Consider the following 18462-nt stretch of genomic DNA (forward strand, 5'->3'; position numbering starts at 1 on the left):
TCATGACCTGAGCCGAAGTCAGACGCTTAACCAACTGAGCCACCCAGGCGCCCCATAAAAATACTGTGTTTTAAAACGAACAAGGTCTTTAGCCAAAGTTGTGCACCCCTGTTCAGATAAGTTATGGCTAATCACCTGCTGTTACACTGTTTGGTCGTAGGAAATTAGGTCCTGAACAGAGTACCAGCTGTTCATAATTTGGAGGAATCTAGAAAAAACTTGCTCTTCATAAAAGGCCTACTCTTATTTCAGCTGCAGGAAGGGACTTATATGTTAATGTACGCACAGTGACTGAGATAGAGGGTTCTTTCCCTGAGGAGAGGGGCTGTCTTCATTTTTAATCAGTTATTTCCAACATGAGAATGATCAGATGAATGACCACAGAGGAATTCTGCCATTTAATTTGCATTGGTAGATTTTTTTAGTAGTTTTTTGATCAACACATATTGGAGCTCTTAAGAGGTTTGAGGAATTTGGAAGTTGGTGAGTAAAATTTACTTTCTCTCTTGAAGTGAAATTCTGAGGTTGAAATCTTAAAACGCTCCAATCCACAGGGAGGTTATATCTTTTTTGACAGAAATTGTTTTGAGGGGAAGAGAGGAGGGTGGATGGGAAGAGTTAACATAGAAGGGTAGAAAGCCAATTCAGTGCCTGCAGTTTCATCTTCTGATTCTGAAAAGTCCATTTTTCAGTCTGTTTGTAGTACCTCTTAGGAAGGTATACACAGAAATAAAAGCATTTGGCCCTTTTTTTAATGTTTTATTTATTTCTGAGAGACAGAGAGAGACAGCGTGAGCAGGGGAGGGTCAGAGAGAGGGAGAGACAGAATCCGAAACAGCCTCCAGGCTGTGAGCTGGCTTGCAGCACAGAGCCCGATGCAGGGCTCAAACCCACAAACCATAAGATCATGACCTGAGCCGAAGTCGGATGCTTAACCAACTGAGCCACCCAGGCACCCCTGCGTTTGGCCCTTTTGGACAGCTTGTAGCATTTCGTGAGTACCACCTGGGTATAGATTTCAGCCCTTCTTGGGATCCTTCAAAATAGAACTACTATTTCCTAAATAGAAGTTAAGAGCAATACAGTTTTTAAATAAACACGTACGGTGTCCTGAACTCATGCTGTACTCATTTGGAAATTCTCACATAGGAGAGTAAGTTGGTAGTCTCTTGATGATCTTATTTATAAAGAGTTGGGCAAATCCATTTTTCCCCAGAGGTTAATCCTTAAGATTGAAACCAAGAATGATGGTAACACAAGTTTACTTTGGAAGTGCGCTTAGCATATTTGTGGACACTGTGAAACCTGTGTGCTGTGAGGAGGTAGTGGGGGGGGGGGCTGTCCCTGACACGTGGTGTTCGTTGTTTCGTAGCCAGCGGGCCACTGTGTAGGTTATATGGAAGCGCTGTCTGCTCCATGCTGGTGCCGGGCTTTCTCTCTTATTTCTGCTTTCTCCAGTGGTAGGTTTCACCCTCTGCGTACTTTGTTAGGCAAATGTACCAAGACCTCGTCTTCCTGAAGCAGGACATTGATATTAGTGTATCCAAAGTTCTTGTGATTTTGAGTCCCACCAATGTCATGGTATAGAAGTCATTAAAACAGTATTATTTAAGTGTTACTAACATCAGAAATAATGTACATTTTTAAAATGATGTGAACTAATCAGTGCTGTTCCTAATGCGGTTGTAGAGTCAGGGATTGAATTTGCAGTGAAACAGAATCACGAAATACCGGAGCAGAGAAACCTTAGAACCCAAACCCTTTTCGGAGATAAACGGAGACCCAGAAAGACATTTGCTCAGGGTCACGGTTGGGGTGGAAGCGCCAGGGTCCTCTGTCCCTGTCACGGAGTCTTGTAGATGTCGGGGGCAGTTAGGACAGTTGCTGGTTCCTTGGCTTCTCGACGTGCTGCACTGTCCTGGAAGGATGGATGGACACTCACTAAAAGTCAAATGAATTTCCTTGTAATGATTTTGGGGAGTTATTCTTCTGGAAGGAAATGCTGGGCTTTGACGGATTGCTGGATGGAGTGTGGAAGAGCCCGGAGAGCTTTAGGGACCCACCTAGGGATTCTCTGGTTTGTGCCTGCAGCTGGGTGTTTGATGCATAACTGAAATGTTACTTTGCTCTCCTGGCTTGAAGCCACAATAACCAGTGTTTTTACACCTTTTTAACCCATACAGTTCCATGTCTTATCATGATGACTTGCCCGGTTTGAGGGCCAGCAGCTTTATTCCTCTAATATATTAGGGTTTATTGGAGAGTGAGCCGTGTGTAAAAAGAATATCTTGTTATAGAGTACCCATTTGCATGTGTAGAGCATGGCTCTGGGTAGTTTCTAGAGCCTGATTTTAGGATCTGCCATCTCATGATCAGCGTGGAATAGTGTTAAGAAGTGCTGTAAATGGAGGGTAGAAGACTTGGGCTCTAGAACCAGCTTCTTCATGTCTACCCACTTGACTCTGTTTTCTTGTCTATAAAATGGATATACATTTCTTGTGTAAATTACAGTGTTCTTGGGAGACTTAAATGAGATATGCATAGGTGGGTAAGTAGACAGCAGTGGTTTAGTCATCTCCAAAGTGGTTCTTTCCTGAAAGTGGTCCTGGAATTAGACTGCCTGTGTTCAGATATTCATTCCCAACACTCAGATGCTCTGTGACCTGAGCAGTTATTTCAACTCTGCCTCGGTGTCCTCATGCAAAATTGCTCCAATAGAACTCATCTCAGGATACTACTAAAAGTGGATTCAGTGTGCTTACAACAGTGCCTGGCACTTAGCAATAAAGTATAGTTCTAATAATATTTCACTTGGGCCACATGAATGATTTCAAAGGGAGGGACCAGAAGTAGAAAGGACTGTACCAGTCTCTTGATGAGATTCAAAAGGCCTGCTGTATGCCTTATTTTTTAAATTGACAAAACCAGAAATTCTGAGAATGAACAGTCTTGAGGAGTTGATATTATAATTGGAAAGATGGGATTTGAAAGATGAAGGGAAGAGTTGCTGTGAAGAAATAACATTGCTCAGATGCTGTTTATATTTGGGTCAGTTGTAGTAGATTTTAGAGATGCTCCCAAGGTAGTAAAATAAATGCTGTCATCCGGGCCGCACTTTCTTCCTTACCCTATCCTGCATCCTGCCAACCGTTGTTCATTGTAATTGTTTATTGCAGGTGATGAAATTAATATCTAAGCTGTCGCTGTGGCACTGGAATAAAAGTAATTCCAGATTTCAAAGTTCTGCGTTATCTTCTCACCTGTCTTGAATTTATTAATTCAGTTGTGCTTAGAAAGAAATTAAAATGGGACTTTGCCTGTTAACATTTGTTGGGATTTATTGAGGTCGTAATTCTTAGGCCCTTTGTATAGGTTAGTTTGCAAATTGAATCACAGTCAGGTGCTAATAGTTGAAATCATGCTCAGATCTGGCTTTTTAAAAATCAGCTTTAGTAAATAGGACAGATTATTGACTTTATTAACTTTTGACTTTCTAAGCAGCACATCACTAAATTCGTCTTTTGTTTTAAGTTGCTCTGGTTGGTCAGTAGGGAGAGGGAAGTATCTTACTCTTGTATTACATTGAACAAGGTTCTCCTGGATAGCTGAGACTCTATCATATGGGCAGAAACCTTCGGGAATGTTTCTTCCTCTCTTCCATCTTTTCTTTCTCTGTTTTTTCCTTTCCTTCCTTTTCATTCCTTTTCTGAACTCACGCACAGAAAATTTCTGAGTTTTTTTTCCTTTTACACGTTCTTCCTAGGTGTATGCCAAAATTCATTTATTATTGAAACTTGATTTAATACATTAACTTCTTTTTTTTTTTAACTTTTTGCCATTTTTATCTACAAGACTTTGAGTTTAAAAAAAAATAGTTTGGGGATCAGGAAACAGCTAAACTGATTCATTTCAAATCTTTTAAACAGACATTCTCTGAATTGGAATAAATGAACTGTAAGTGGGAGAGACTTTTGTCTAGCAGGATGAAATGATGAGACTGTTAGGGAAGCGTATGTATTTTCTCCGCTTTGTATAACTGTGGGTGGATGAGTACAAACACTGGGCTTCATGGTCACAGCATTCTAATTTCTACAAAATTCATGATCTGTTTTCCATAGGATGCCAAGGGTCTTCCTTTATAAATTCTTTTTCTCTCTAATTCTGTTCATAGAATTAAAATGATCACTTTCATTCCCCGGGAGCTTGTTGGTTTTTTAGCTTCTGGACCGCCTCCCAGGTTTAGAAGAGTCAGCTTGAGGCTGAAGGGAGTTACCTGTAGCCTGGCTCCTGTAGAGAATAGATGCCCGTGCTTTGGAGGGGAGTGTCCTGAGCTGTTGGTCACTTTCCTGTTTTATAATCTCTTGGTCTTTTGTCAAGACTGCAGGTGCTGTGTGAGTCCATTGCCCTGCTGTCCCCAGTCTCTAGGTGAGGAAGTTGTTGGACAGGTGACAGTTGGGCAGCAAAAAAGGCTTCTGGGCACCTACATGGCTCGGTTGTATGTCTGAGTCTTGATTTTGGCTCAGGTCATGATCCCAGGGTTGTGGGCCCCTCGTCAGGCTCTGTGCTGAGCATGGAGCCTGCTTGGGATTCTCTCTTTCTCTCTCTCTGACCCTCCTCGTGCTCTCTCACTTGCTTGTTCTCTCTCTCTCAAATAAAATAGTTTTTTAAAAAATGCTTCACTTGCTCCGTAAGTTACCTTAGGACATAACGAAAAGATCCCTTAGTCTCAGCTGCATTGTCCAGGAGCAGTGTGCCTGCTTGACCTGCTGCTCAGTAACAGGAGAGCAAAGCAAGGCTTTATGTGGCGCCTTGTCATAAAGGAACTTATTTAATGCGTTACTCCTGTATGACTTCACTGTTAGGGAAGAGGAAGGGTTTTGGTGTATACAGATTTCTGGCTGTGGTGTATTTTTTCCTCTATTACCATTCACAGACCTGTAACTGCTTTCCAGGAGTGGATGACAACTCTAGAATTTTCTTACATTGAATATATCGGTAGCATTGGCTGAATTTATAAATACAATAGGTTTTCTTTTTCTTCTTAACTTGGACTTAAAAGTTGCAAGAATTTCCATGTCACTCGGATTTCTTAAATGTTAACATTTGCTTTTGCTTCTCTCTCTCACGTATGTATATGTGCATGTGTACGTATATACATACGTGATTATGTGCTTCAGAGTAAATTTCAGTGATCGTTTATTCTTATATAACCCCACAGTGCTGTGATCAAAAAGCAGAAATGAACATTGATACAGTGCTGTTAGCCAATTTATAGCCTCTCTTCTCATTTGCCAGTTGTCCATATAATGTTCTTTATAGCAAAAGAAAATCCCAGGTCATACGTTACGTTCAGTTGTCATACCTTTTAAATCTGGAACAGTTCAGTCTGTTTCGTGATGTCGACATTCTTGAAGCTTACTTATTTTGTAGTATGTCCTTCTTTGGCTATTCTTTGATCGGGTTGTACTTCACGTTTGAGTGTTTAGTTTTCCCAAATTATTGAGCTCCCCAATGGAAATGGGAATGAATAAGACCCTTAGTGGAAGTGGGAGAGAGACAGTGGCCGGATGTCCTCCCCTGGGAACCCTGAAAAGTGGAGCGGACATGATTGTCGCAGCTGGCTTGGAGGAATGCTGCTAGATTACAGTCTCTCCATCAGGCACCCTGTTAGAGGTGATGCAGGTGCTCTGGGTTTCATAATCTCCCTCTGTTTTGTTATGTGTTCACAGCTGTAGCTTAGTGACCAACAAAAGATGACGGTTTCTCTGGCATATGGATATATCTCCCCCTCCCACCCCCGTACGTGCAGGAGTCTGAAATCTTATTTCATCGCAAACCCGTTGGTCTCTGCCTTTCTATTATAGTAGTGTCTCTGTGATAGAATGTTCCTTTCCTTTGTTCCCTTTCTCCCATAGCCACACTTGAGAGATGAGAGCACAGTGGCCAGGAGTGAGACCTACAGAGTCACTGTCAGATCTGAGTCCTGCCCCTGCTCTTCACGGTTTGCTGTGGGACCTTGGACAGATGGCTCAGCCAGGCCAAGTCCACGATGTAGGCCTTTTGTGATTTATTGCTAACTAAAAATGTGAAAATAGTAAAGCTCCCACTTATTGAGTGCTTACTACGTGCCAGTTAGTGTTCTAAGTACTATATAAAACAATTCATTGTGATGTGTCAGTTTTTCCAGAACTGCTTTCATTCTTCAAATTCTTTAAGACAAGAAGTAACACATGTAATGCTCGTGTTTCTAATTGAGATCTTTAATTTTTCTGTCCAGCAGATTGAAAGGTTAGCACATAGCAGAAGTTTCCAATCAGTACTGTATCAGAGATCAGCTTTCTCCTTTGCTGATCCATCATCTCTTTTTTAGGAATGGGATCTGTTGGGCAGTTTTACCGGCTCTGTGCTGATTTCAGATTTTAGATGTTGAGGAAGTGGGAGTGGCAACAGGAAATGGGAGCCAGCAGCTGGGAAACAAGTTTGTAATTTGATGTCAGTGGACTGGTCTTCACTCCTGGAAGACGACATTACACGTAACTCATTGGTAGAGCAGGTGTCTCACCATTTTGTTTCAGTGTTTCCATTTGTGAGCGCATGATATACAGCTGTTCAGAGCTGTAATGTGTTCCATTTGGCAGTTATCTAGAAAGTGTTTTATTTTTAAAGTATGACATGGGTGTTCAAAATTTGTAAGTGCCCTAAATGTAACTGCTTAAAGATCTGACACATATGCCATATGAGTCTGTATTTAACTCAGTCTTAAGTGTTCTTAAGGGCAGGCCCCATTTTATCTTGATATTCTTTTCTTTTCTGATTGAGACGCACTCGTTTACATAACACCATGGTGTACAAGGTATTGCTGCATCCACTTGATTAGCTGACATTGTTTTAAAATTTTATTTATTAACTTCAAAAGGAGTCTTACTTCCAATTATTCTTATATATTTAAGCCAGTGAAGAAAAAGAAGATAAAACGAGAGGTTAAGATTCTGGAGAACCTTCGTGGTGGAACAAATATCATTAAGCTGATTGACACTGTGAAGGACCCTGTGGTAGGTGCCTGATGGTGGGGGGAGAAAGAGAAAGAGTGTGTGTGTGTGTGTGTGTGTGTGTAACAGACCATCAAAATAATGAGAAACGTCATTACATAGTGGGAATGATTGTGTTTTTCTTTACTACTGAATAATTTTGAAGACGAGAAAAAAATCATAATGGCCCAATGATAAAGTAGCCACCACCACTTTTTAGGAAACCTAAAAGTATATAGAAACTTGGCCCAGGTTTATTACTTCCTCCCGATTCTGCCCACAAATGTTCACTGAATATCTTCTTTAAGTACCTACTTCTCTTCCGATTTTGAAAGCTTATTACCACCAGTTAGCATTGTTTGTACTTCACCTAAGTCAGGTGACATTTGAAAATCTGGGTTTAGAGAAGGAAATCCCAAATGTCCCGTGCAAACACTGGCCCAGAGAACTGGACACATCACAGCCCTGCAGCCCCTTTGAGGAAGGCACCTTGCTGCTTCTCATACATACTAAGCTTTAGTTCAGCATCTGCCGCTTGGGCTCACATTGTACATCCTGATACAACTAAACTATTGCTGTTAAATGTGCTTACTTTGTAGCCATTTTAGATGTACTGCTGTTTAATTTTGTTTTCCCTTCTTGGGTAGTACCTTACCCTAACTGTTAATGATTAGCTAGAGTTTTTAGGTTCTGCTTCCTGCCCCATTTCTGTTCTTCACCTGTTCTGCCCACCTGTTTTCTTGTCCTGCCAGGATAGCTTTTTGTTTGAGAGGTAGGTTTTACTTTTGTCTGCTAAAGACGTTATAAAGAAACAATGTACTGGGGCGCCTGGTGGCTCAGTTGGTTAAGCCTCTGCCTTTGGCTCAGGTCGGGTCATGATCTCACAGTTTGTGAGTTCAAGCCCCATGTCGGGCGCTCTGCTGTTTGCGCACAGCCTGTTTCTGCCCCTCCCCTGTTCTCTCTTTTTCTCTCTCTTTCAAAAATAAACTTAACAAAACAAAACAAAACACTGCTGTGCTAACATGCATTGAGTGCTTGCTGTGTGCAGACACCATTGTGTACCAAGCCATTCAGTTCTCATAACAGGCAGGAGCAGGGGCCATTATTGGCCACAAGGTTATTTGCACAGGTAAGAAAACCAAAGGCTACAGGGGTTCAGTAATTTGTTCAAGATTACCCAGTATTATTAAACTGAACAATAAGGAAAATTTTCCTCTTGGACCCTCAAAAGACTGAGAAGAATGGCTGTCTGTTAGAATCTAATTGGCATTAAAAGTATATCCCAGCCTGATCAGCTCAGATTGATTTTATAGTGACTAACTCTGAAATCCATAATCTTTGAAAACGGCCTGCATTGTGAGCCAGTATGTATTACTATTGTACCAGGGGCGTCTTCATGTTGCTTTTTTTTTTTTTTAAGTTAACTGAAGTTAGTGATATTTGTGTTACTGTTTTGGTAATTTGTTGCTTAAGGCATGTGTGTGTTTTATATAATCTGTAACACAAATCAAAGTGGATGAGAATCAACAGGAGCCCTCCTTCCCAAACTTGGAATGGGAATAAAGAGGTCTAGTGGTCTGGATGAAACCCTGTCACCCTTGGGCTAGTGAGGAATCTTTGCCTACAGCTGCCAGGGCTGCTTGTTCTGACAAAGACTTGTGTGCGTGCACTGTGGCCTGTCTCCTAGGTAACTTTCACCTGCTTCTTTGAGTAAAACTTCCCAACCATAGAGATTTCCAAGGTGACTTTCTTGCTGTAACCCCTTGAAGTCTCTGCTTTTCTCTCAGTTTGAAAGCTTATTACTGCCAGTGAGCATTAATTTTACCTTAAGTAAACCTGACGTTTGAGAAGTCTGTATTTACACAAGGAAATGTTGGATATTATGTACTCATTGCATTAAAGATTATAGTGCTTTAGAAATACTTGGTTATGCATGAATTTTTTGGGAACCTATACACTTTGTAAAGTGAGATACTCTCTAGGCAGTAATTTCACATTATAGCTTGCTGATAATCATAGATATTTTCCTTTTGGATCCTGAAAAGGCCTATAGATTCCCAAGATGTATGATAATTCTGTAAAATGCATCTGGCTTGCTAAAGCAAGTTGAAAACATGTCACTCCTTTGGTTGGCTGACTGGAACACTGCAGAGTATACATCTTCACATGATGTGCCAGGCCCACTGACAGGTTGGTCAGAAGATACAGAAAACCAAACAAACAAAAAAACTTATGAAAAATGTCAACTATTTACAAAAGTAAAGTGAATAATAGAACGGACCGCCCTGCACACATCACTCAACTTTAGCAGTGCCTCAGCTTGTGGCCAGCTTCGCTTCATCTGGCTGCCACCCACTTTCCCACCACCCACCATCCCCGCTTATTTTGAAGCAAATTCCAGACACACAGTCTCAAGAGGATACTTTCTTAAAAGGCTCTCCCTGATGAGTAAATCCCTTTTTCATTTAAGTGGGATTTGGGGACGGAGGGGTATGACAGAAGCAAAGTACGTTTATTGTTTGGATACTTATTAGGCATTACTCTTCTCTCTCGCAGTCAAAGACGCCGGCTTTGGTGTTTGAATATATCAATAATACAGATTTTAAGGTGCGTATATGCTTTTTCTCTCTGGCATGAGGTTAATGGGGGTTGGGGAGGTGGTGATAGGTACTGTTGACACTCCAGAACACAAGGGGTTCAGGAAAAGTTATGGTGAGAGTGGGAATTAACAAATTGGATTCCTTATAGCAGGAGTACAGGATGCAGAAAGTAGGTGGAGTTCTTGCGTTTGGTAAAATTACTCATCACCCTTTGCCTTGCTTTCTCTGAGACTAGCTGCTAGTCTAAGCTAATGCCTCATCTGTAATACTCCAGTTTTAGACAACATAGTTTTGGGTAGATACTTGATTTGCATAGGAATCTTCCATTGCTGATAAGAAGTCATAAGCGGATATGGGACTTATATAAAAAGAAGCAACACATGGGATTCAAGCTGTCAGAGTATGTTCACGTACACTGTATACAAAGCAAATGACACAAAAAAGCTAGTTAAGAGTCAGTGTGCTTCAGAAAAGCCTTATCTTGGGTTAATTACATTTCTTGGATTTATAATGCATATTAATTTAGACTTGAAGTGTAATTCTAAAAGCATTGCTTTAAGCTGGGTTTTCATGAGTTTTTTTTTTTATTGTTCAAACACTGCAGCCTTAACTTCTGCCAAGGTTTTTGGGGCCAGGCATTCTGGTCATGGTAGAACATAATATGAAAACCAATATGGGGCGCCTGGGAGGCCCAGTCGGTTGAGCATCTGACTTCGGCTCAGGTCATGATCTCGCGGTTCGTGGGTTCGGGCCCCACATCGGGCTCTGTGCTGACAGCTAGCTCAGAGCCTGGAGCCTGCTTCGGATTCTGTATCTCCCTCTCTCTGACCCTCCCCTGCTCACACTGTCCCNTCTCTGTCTCTTAGAAATAAATAAAACATTTAAAAAAATTTTTTTAAAAAAACCAATATAAACTGTGGCGTTGATTTTGAGAGGTGTTTGGAGGACTTTTAGGTGATTATAATTCTGTCACTGAATGAAAGGCTTGTGATTTTTTTGTGATGGAAGTTAGGTGCAAAACCAAATCAGCAGTTGAAAGATGCTAGTATCAGGAGTGAAGCTTGTGGGTGAAAATAAAAGAGGTTTATCTCTTTTATTACCTAATTTTTCTTAGGCAATCACTCTAAAAGAAGGTTAATTAATGGAAAATAAGTAAAAGTGGCTATTATAATTTACAAAACAAGTTTTATACACAGTGTAGCTTTTCCATATATAACAAATTTCCTTGTTACTGTGACTCTTTAAATTTTTTTTTTTAATTTATTTTAGAGAGAGCCTTTAATGTGACTCCTTAAATGTGAAATCAATAGTGAACTCATAAAAGTAGGCCATATGGGGTGCCTGGGTGCCTCAGTCAGTTAAGCATCCAACTCTTGATCTCAGGTCAGGTCTGGATCTCAGGGTCATGAGTTCAGGCCCCACATTGGGCTCCTTGCTGAGCGTGAAGACTACTTAAGGAAAAAAAAAGTACTAAATTTTTCATTAGCGTAGCAGTGCTTAGCTGCTAGAGTAGTACTCTGCTGATACACAAAACCGATCACACTTTAGCCATGAATGACCCAGGTTTATCAGGGTGTACATAATACGAGTGGGAATGTGTATGCATTTCCTAATGAAATCAAACATTTCCCTAAATACAAAAGTTTGAAAGCTGATCTTAATGAAACTTCATAGCAAAATGCCTAAGTTAAATGCTTCTGCTTCCTTAATGAGTTTTTACCAATTGTGTAGCCATACATACAAAATTTCACTTGAGCATTTTGTGTTTCTTAAATTGATGCCTGCTCTGTTGATTTAACAGCAGAAATTTTTAACTCCCTGGAGAAATCTTACTTCTTTTACATCTGAACTCTCACAGGTTGTTTTAATGGCACACATTCTCTAGGAGCTTCCTTTAAAGAGATCATGGGAGATTAATGTTTCTGGGGCTTGCATATCTGAAAACATTTCTGTTTTATCTTTCCAATTAATGTACTTGCCATGGCATAGAATTCTGGTTGTAATTAATAATTTTCTGAGCTCTTTAAAGAGCTTTTTTCTATATCATCCCTGAAACCATTCTGCTTTCACCTTATGTGATCTGGTTTTGGTTTTTTCTTTGGAAAGCTTTTAGGATTTTTTTCTTCAGCAGCAGTCTGTGAAATTTCACAAGGATGTTCCTTCGAATGGGTCACTTTTATCTTTTGTTCTGTGCACTTGCTGGGCCTTTTCAATCTAGAATTTCCAATCCTTTCGTTTTAGAACAATATTTTTAACATTCTTTGATTTTCTTCCCTTCTTTGTTCTCACTTTCTAGAACTCATTCGAACGTTAGACTTTATTTCTTAGCTCTGTTCTATTCTCTGAACTTTTAAAAGTAGTATCCTGTTCTTTTATGTAATATCTTCTATTTTCTCACTGAGAGTATGTGGGTTTTCTTCCCCCCCATGATGTTTTCTTCTGCATGCCCTTTCTCGGTTTTTCTTTCAAATTCCTTTTTTCTGCATCTTTGGGTTTTGTTTCTGTTACAGTTGTCTGAAATGTCACCGACTTTTTCTACTCCTGTTTTAGAGGACTGAAATTACTGACGACAGCTTGTCAACTCCTGTGTCGGGGCGGTGAGCCTGGCCATGGGCATCTCAGCCTCCCATGGAGGAGACTCCATGGAGGAGACTTTCACATAATTCCCTCATTTTAAACTTGTTTTCCTGTTTTCAGCTGAATCTGTGTACTCTCTTTCCTGGGTATCTGGGGTCACTGAATCCTGAGCCTTTCTGTAGTTCTTTCATGTGAGGTCATTTGCCCCGGACCCCCTCCGCTTTGGGCAGAACGTTCAGTTCTTTGGTCTGCTGAGTCAGTTGGATATTTTTTTCTAGCTTCAAAATGTCGTCGTCTCTTCCATTTTCTTAGTTGTTGTGAGTGACTNGTTTGGTCTGCTGTGTTAAACTGGAGGTCCAGGGAATGTTCCAGCCCTGCCGTTTTAGTCCACTTAAAAAATCGCCAAACAGCAGGTAGCGTAGGTGTATTTCAGAAGAATGGATCATGATGAGATGGTCATTGTCTTTTCCGGGTGGTAGGACAGACCACAGAGGGGGACGTCTGTTAGTTTAATGTCCTTTTTATTTTGTCCAGTATCTGTATTAATTAGAAAGGCTGTTTTTTATTTTTTTGTCTTACTGTTAAGTATATTAACAACTGGACTTAAAGTATCACCAGGGGAGTTTGTCACTGGTTTAGTTAGTATCCCAGGTGAAACAACAGTGGTACAACCTGCAGCCTGTTCTTTTCGGTATTTTTTGTTAATGCAATTGAGAATAAACGATCTATAATTTCCTTTTATTGCAGACTCTGATTTTGGCTTCAGGATTATACTGACTTCATAAAATAAGTTGGGTAGTGTTTCCTTTCTAGTCTCTGAAATCTTATATGAAATAGGGATTATCTAGGTAAGTGTCTTTTTGGGAAGGAAGGGAAGACTTTGGACTACACTTTCCTTTTTATTTATTTATTTTTTAAGTTTATTTACTTTGAGGGAGAGCACAAGTTGGGGAGGGGCAGAGAGAGAGCACGAGAAGAGTTGGACACTCAAACGACCGAGGTACCCAGGCGCCCCGATAATATTTATTACAAAAGTTGACTGCTTCCAATGTTATTTGCATAAAGTTAGAAGAATTTTCCTAGGGCTTAAAGACTTTAATGTGTGCTTGTAATTATGTTTTCCTTTACAGTTTTAGCATCGTTTTTGCTTTTTCTCTTCTTTTAAAAAGTATCAGTGTTGCTACAGATGTCTTATTAATATTTTCACAGAACAAGCTTCTGGTTTTATTGCTCAAATGTTTCTGTTTTTTCTATTTCGTTGTTTCTGCCCCTATCTTAATTCTTTCTTCCTCCTTCTTTGTTCCTTTTCTTTTTTGGGATTTTAGTGTTTTCACCCTATCTTCTTGAGTTGAAGACCGCTCTTTTCACACGTTTGTTTCTTGATTTGTGGCGAGCAGGTGTTACGTCTGTGCCACCCCAAGCACCACTTTAGCTACTGCATGCCGTGATTACAGAGCTCCTTTCCGTGGCATTTTCAGATTCGAAGTACAAATTCCAAACTTGTGGATTTGGGTTTTTCTCCCCAAACTCTGTACTTGGAAAGATTTTAAACCCACTAAAATTCGGAAGGAGTGGTCACTTAATACCCTTATATTATTCCCCCAGATTTACCAGTTGTTAATATTTGCCACATTTGTGGGCGCCTGAGTGGTTCAGGCAGTTGAGCTTCAGACTCTTGATTATGGCTCAAGTCATGATCCCAGGAGTCGTGGGATTGAGCCCCATGTTTGATCCTGCACTGAGCATGGACCCTGCTTGAGATTCTCTCCCTCCCTCCCTCTGCCTTTTCCACTGCTTGAGTGCTCTTTTCTCTAAGCAAACAAACAAAAACCACCTGGGAAAAAAAAAAAACTTAAAAACAATAAAAATATTTGCCACATTTGCTGTTATTTTTCTTCCTTCTCCTCCCCTCTTTATCTCTTTTTGCTGAAATCCTCTTAAATTGCAGGCATCATGATACTTCACTCCTAAATATGCTAGTGCTGGAACTAGGTAGGACCTACTATGTGACAATATATTGTATTAGTACAGTTAAGAAATTTAGTATCTATGTAATTATGGCATTTAACACACAGCACAGAGTCCATATTTAAAGTTTCCCAGTAATTAATTATCCTAGGAATGTCCTGCATAGCTCTGTGTTTGTGAATAATATGGAGGAACCCCTTGTTTTTTAAAGAAAAAATTCTATTATTGTTGATTCCTAATTTGCCTACGCTTAGGTCCATAGGAACATGACCTACATGATGTTGGTTTTTTGGAATTTGTTGATGATTGCTTTGTGACTTTAGTACATGGCTATTTTTTATATCAAGTTTGTTAATTTAGTTCAGATCTTCTATGGTCTTAGTCATTTTCCCCTTGATATATCATTTTATGATAGAGCTACTGGTTTGGTTGATTTCTCCTTGAAATCATCAGTTATGCTTCATCTGTGTCAAAGTGATAATAAAAGATACATAGTGACACTTAGGAAAAAAGACAGAATTTCCAAACAAAGGAATAGGAAAGGCCAGTTTCTAAAAGTGGAATGAACAGTTACAGAAAACTCCCAAACTCAACATTTTCTCCAGGAAGCTAAAGTACCATTTGTATAAGAAAAAGTTTCCGTTGAGACATGCTTCTCAGCTTTCTATTCCTTTGGAAGAGTATATATAAAAACGAATAAAAGGGCGCCTGGGTGGCTCAGTCAGTTAAGCCTCTTACTTTTTATTTCAGCCCAGGTCATGATCTTATGGTTCATGATTTCGAGCACCACATCAGGCTCTGCGCTCAGCACAGAGCCTCCTTGGGAATCTGTCTGCTCTCTCTGTCCTTCCCAACTGGCTCACCATCTCACTCTCAAAATAGAATAAAAATAGACTTTAAAAAAATGAGTGTGCATTTTAAGCAAAATATATCGTTTGGACATTTTAAAGAATGGTAAGGCACCCTGAGCGGGCTGCCTTTGAGAAGGAAGTAGAGCCATATTGCTCTGTGGAGAGTGTCTGAGTCACTCCATGGAGATGGGCCTTGACTAGCTGATATCTTGAGGCCTTGTTAATGCTGTTAGAGTTTGGTGTAGAGAAGATCGTCTTTATAAGACATTTTCAGGTCATTAGTCTTAACTTTGATTTGCTTGATCAGTGATTTGTTCTGCTTCCTTAAATTTCTAAAAATACTGACTGTGGTTTTATTCTGGATCTTGGGGTTACACGTTAATGCCAGAACAGGTGACAACTGCATTAAGCACCTTTCACTTTATATCCCATTCCCCCTGCTTTTTCTTCTCCCTACATGGGGACCACTGGGGTTACTGGACACAGACCGTGCTGTGTGTGCAGTGTGAGTTTGCTGCGTTGCTGATTCCCACGTGTGACTAGGAACCTTGTTAAAGTGTGTAGTCATCCTAAATGATAGTCACTGGGGATGGGGACCTGGTCCTGATGCACCTGAGCTGTACCTGCAGTCCAAGAACTGATGGGTACACAGCGAGAGCAATGCCCATGTAGCCATTCCTTTCTTGGTGCTTGTTCTAAACCCAAGGAGATTCAGAGTCTGTTGATCAAATCCCCCCCCCCCCTTTTTTTCCCATTGCCCTCAGACTTTCACAGGTTAATGAAAAGTCCCAGGAAATTTCCACCTTTAGCCCTTTGGGTAGTCCTGGAGTAGGACTGATTTCTAAGAAGATGCCTGGGTTTAAAGCTTTGGAACCAATGCAGGATTGGTGAATAATAGTCTTCCTCAGCACCTTTGTAATCTTTTGAGAAGCATAGGCCTGCTTTGTTTTTGACAAGCCACTTATTTTATAAAAGTATAAGCCAAGCTAACTTCCTGCTGACAATTTGCCGTTGGACGTAACTGGACAAGAAGAATGGAGGAAAAGTGTGGCTTTTGTGAACTTTACCTTTATTACCTGTCATAGACTCTAAAGACTTGTATTTCCTGGGAAACCGTTTTAATTCTGTTCCACTGGTGAACATCATCAAAGATAAACGCTCATCGACTGCCTTCTGGATACAAGCTGAGAACCACCATTCATGGGGTGGGGTGTACACAGTATATGCTATTCCGCTGTTGTGTTATCTGAGCACTTAGACTGTGGACTCGGTTGTACGGTGGTTTCTTGCATACTTGGGGGAGGGAAAGCAAAGATGTTGAGTCACCAAGTTGGTGACTGCCACCAACCATGGCACCCATTTTTCCCCATCAATGTGTGTCCCTGATATGTGGGAGCGCTGGCGTGGGACTTGGGTTGCGGGCAGAGGGGAGCAGACTCTTGGTGCTCACAGCTGAGTAAGGGAACCTCAGGTTACTACTACTCGGTGAATAGGGAGCATTAACTCTGGGGGTGCCGCTGCTGTCTGTGTCGTCTGAACACCCCAGAGGACATTAAATAGCACAGGGGTTCAGAGAAGGAAGGGACCACTGTCGGCTTTGTAGAGACTAGATGGGATAGGCTTGACTTACAGGCGAAGGGAGAGGGGCAGGGTGTTCTAGATTTGGGAGAAGGTGGGGACACTGGAGAAGGAAGAATGGAGGAGGAAAACAGGTTTGTTTGGTCTGAAATGGAGACAGAGCTGCAAAAGTTGATTGAAGCCAGACTATGGACCCTGCTGAGTCTGAAATTTTAGGCCCAGGTGGTAAAATGTAACATGTAGTTGGGTCTCCTCCTATCAAGAGCTCCTGAGAAATGAGAGTGAATATCAGCCTGTTGTTCAGGACTCCATAATGGATTTGGCCTAACCACTGTATTCATCTAGGGTTTTTTGTATTACATAAAATTGATATTGGTTGGAGTAACTAGAAATATTATGTTGGCAGTCCAAGGACATTTATTGTTGTTATGCCTTATACCATTTGCACAGATGTTTGGTATAAATACCACATGATACCTACAGGAAGAATGCCCTCCACAGATAAAAATCTAAATGATTAAAATAGCCTCTATTTGTTTTCTGGAAATAAAATCTTCCAACCCTCTCTGAGGGTTAGAAAATGCTCACTTCACTTTCATGGTCTATTTATTGACTTGAGGTTCAACTTGGTGCAGTCTCTGGGAAGGATCTCCTTAATTCTCAGAGGAGAAGCTGATTTGACACCCAAAGAAATAGTATCTTCACCCTGTGTCCGTCCATATGGGTGCTGGGACGCTGGCTGTGAAGTTTTCTCGCCGTGCGGAGCCAAGGGACTACAGAACAGTTGGGTGTTTAGCTCCTGAGCAGAAGTGGTGGTGTGTTGGTGCCATCGCGCCCGATGCTTTCCTTCCAGCCCCAGGTTAGCTTCCGGTAGCGAAGCCACTCCAGGCACCGCGGGTGTGCTGGTCCGTGTGTCCTCATTCATTGTGCTGCGCTGAGCTAGCTGGGGCCACAGACTGATGAAGTCAGATATTCTTGCCAAGCTGGGGGGAGAATTGCTCTTACTTATTAACAGGAAAAACAAGACCTGATGTTCTTGGAAGGTGTTATATTTGATCCTTGGCAAATGGTTTTTCTTAATCTTTTGAACAGGAGATATATTTATGTGTATCTAAAACTATAAAATGGTATGTGATTAAAAGTCTTGTTTATTTCCCTGAGCCCCAGCCGTCCAACCCCCACATGCATACATGTGAAACCATGTTTTATTAAGGTCTTCCTATCATTGTTATACATATAAATAGGGATGTGTAGTTTCACTTTCCCCTCTTCCACAGACACGTTATATACGTTGGTCAGTGCTCCTGAGAGAATTTCCCTCCATTGCCTGAGTCTTCCAATAAAGAAACAAAATAGGTTCAATAAAGTTGCACTGATTAATTTTATAGACAGTGATGTTTTGGACTGATGGGGAAAGCTCTGCTTGGAATTGACTACCAAAAATAATAGTGTAGTTTCTGATGAGGGTTTATGATGACTTTAATGAACCTGGATTTGTAAATGCTACTCTGCATCTTAGAAATTAAAATTTTGAAAACACTCACAGTGGGTGTTCCTTTGGACTATTAGTAATGAGAATTCTTCCATATGTCCTTTTTGCCTGGAATCATTTTCAGTACCTGTCACTCTTCTTTTTTTCCTCCAGCATCTCATGCCCCTGCTCCTCTCCCAAGTCTCTCATCATCTCCAAGGGCTATAGCAGTCACTTTCCTCCTGTTTCTTTCATGAGCAGATGGACTGTGTTGCCACTTACCACATGGGCCAATGAAGTGCTTCAAGTCCTGCTCTTCACTTGGCTCTCTGCAGCATGCTGTACTGCTGCGGTGGCTGGCCTTTGTTTGAAGTGTAGTAAGAATTTGA

The 18462-nt window shown here is 40.9% G+C and overlaps 1 protein-coding gene across 1 annotated transcript in view; it reads left to right on the forward strand.

Annotated features, from left to right (window-relative positions):
• CSNK2A2 (casein kinase 2 alpha 2) overlaps positions 1 to 18462 on the forward strand; it is a 53854-nt gene that overhangs the window by 19164 nt on the left and 16228 nt on the right. Inside the window, exons 4-5 of the mRNA XM_077751281.1 lie at positions 6951 to 7052; positions 9585 to 9635. Of these exons, the coding sequence (XP_077607407.1) occupies positions 6951 to 7052; positions 9585 to 9635 (153 nt within the window). The remainder of the gene's footprint in view (positions 1 to 6950; positions 7053 to 9584; positions 9636 to 18462) is intronic.

This window comes from Crocuta crocuta, unplaced genomic scaffold (assembly GCF_008692635.1).
Source record: "Crocuta crocuta isolate KB4526 unplaced genomic scaffold, BGI_CrCroc_1.0 scaffold124, whole genome shotgun sequence".
Taxonomy (NCBI): domain Eukaryota; kingdom Metazoa; phylum Chordata; class Mammalia; order Carnivora; family Hyaenidae; genus Crocuta; species Crocuta crocuta.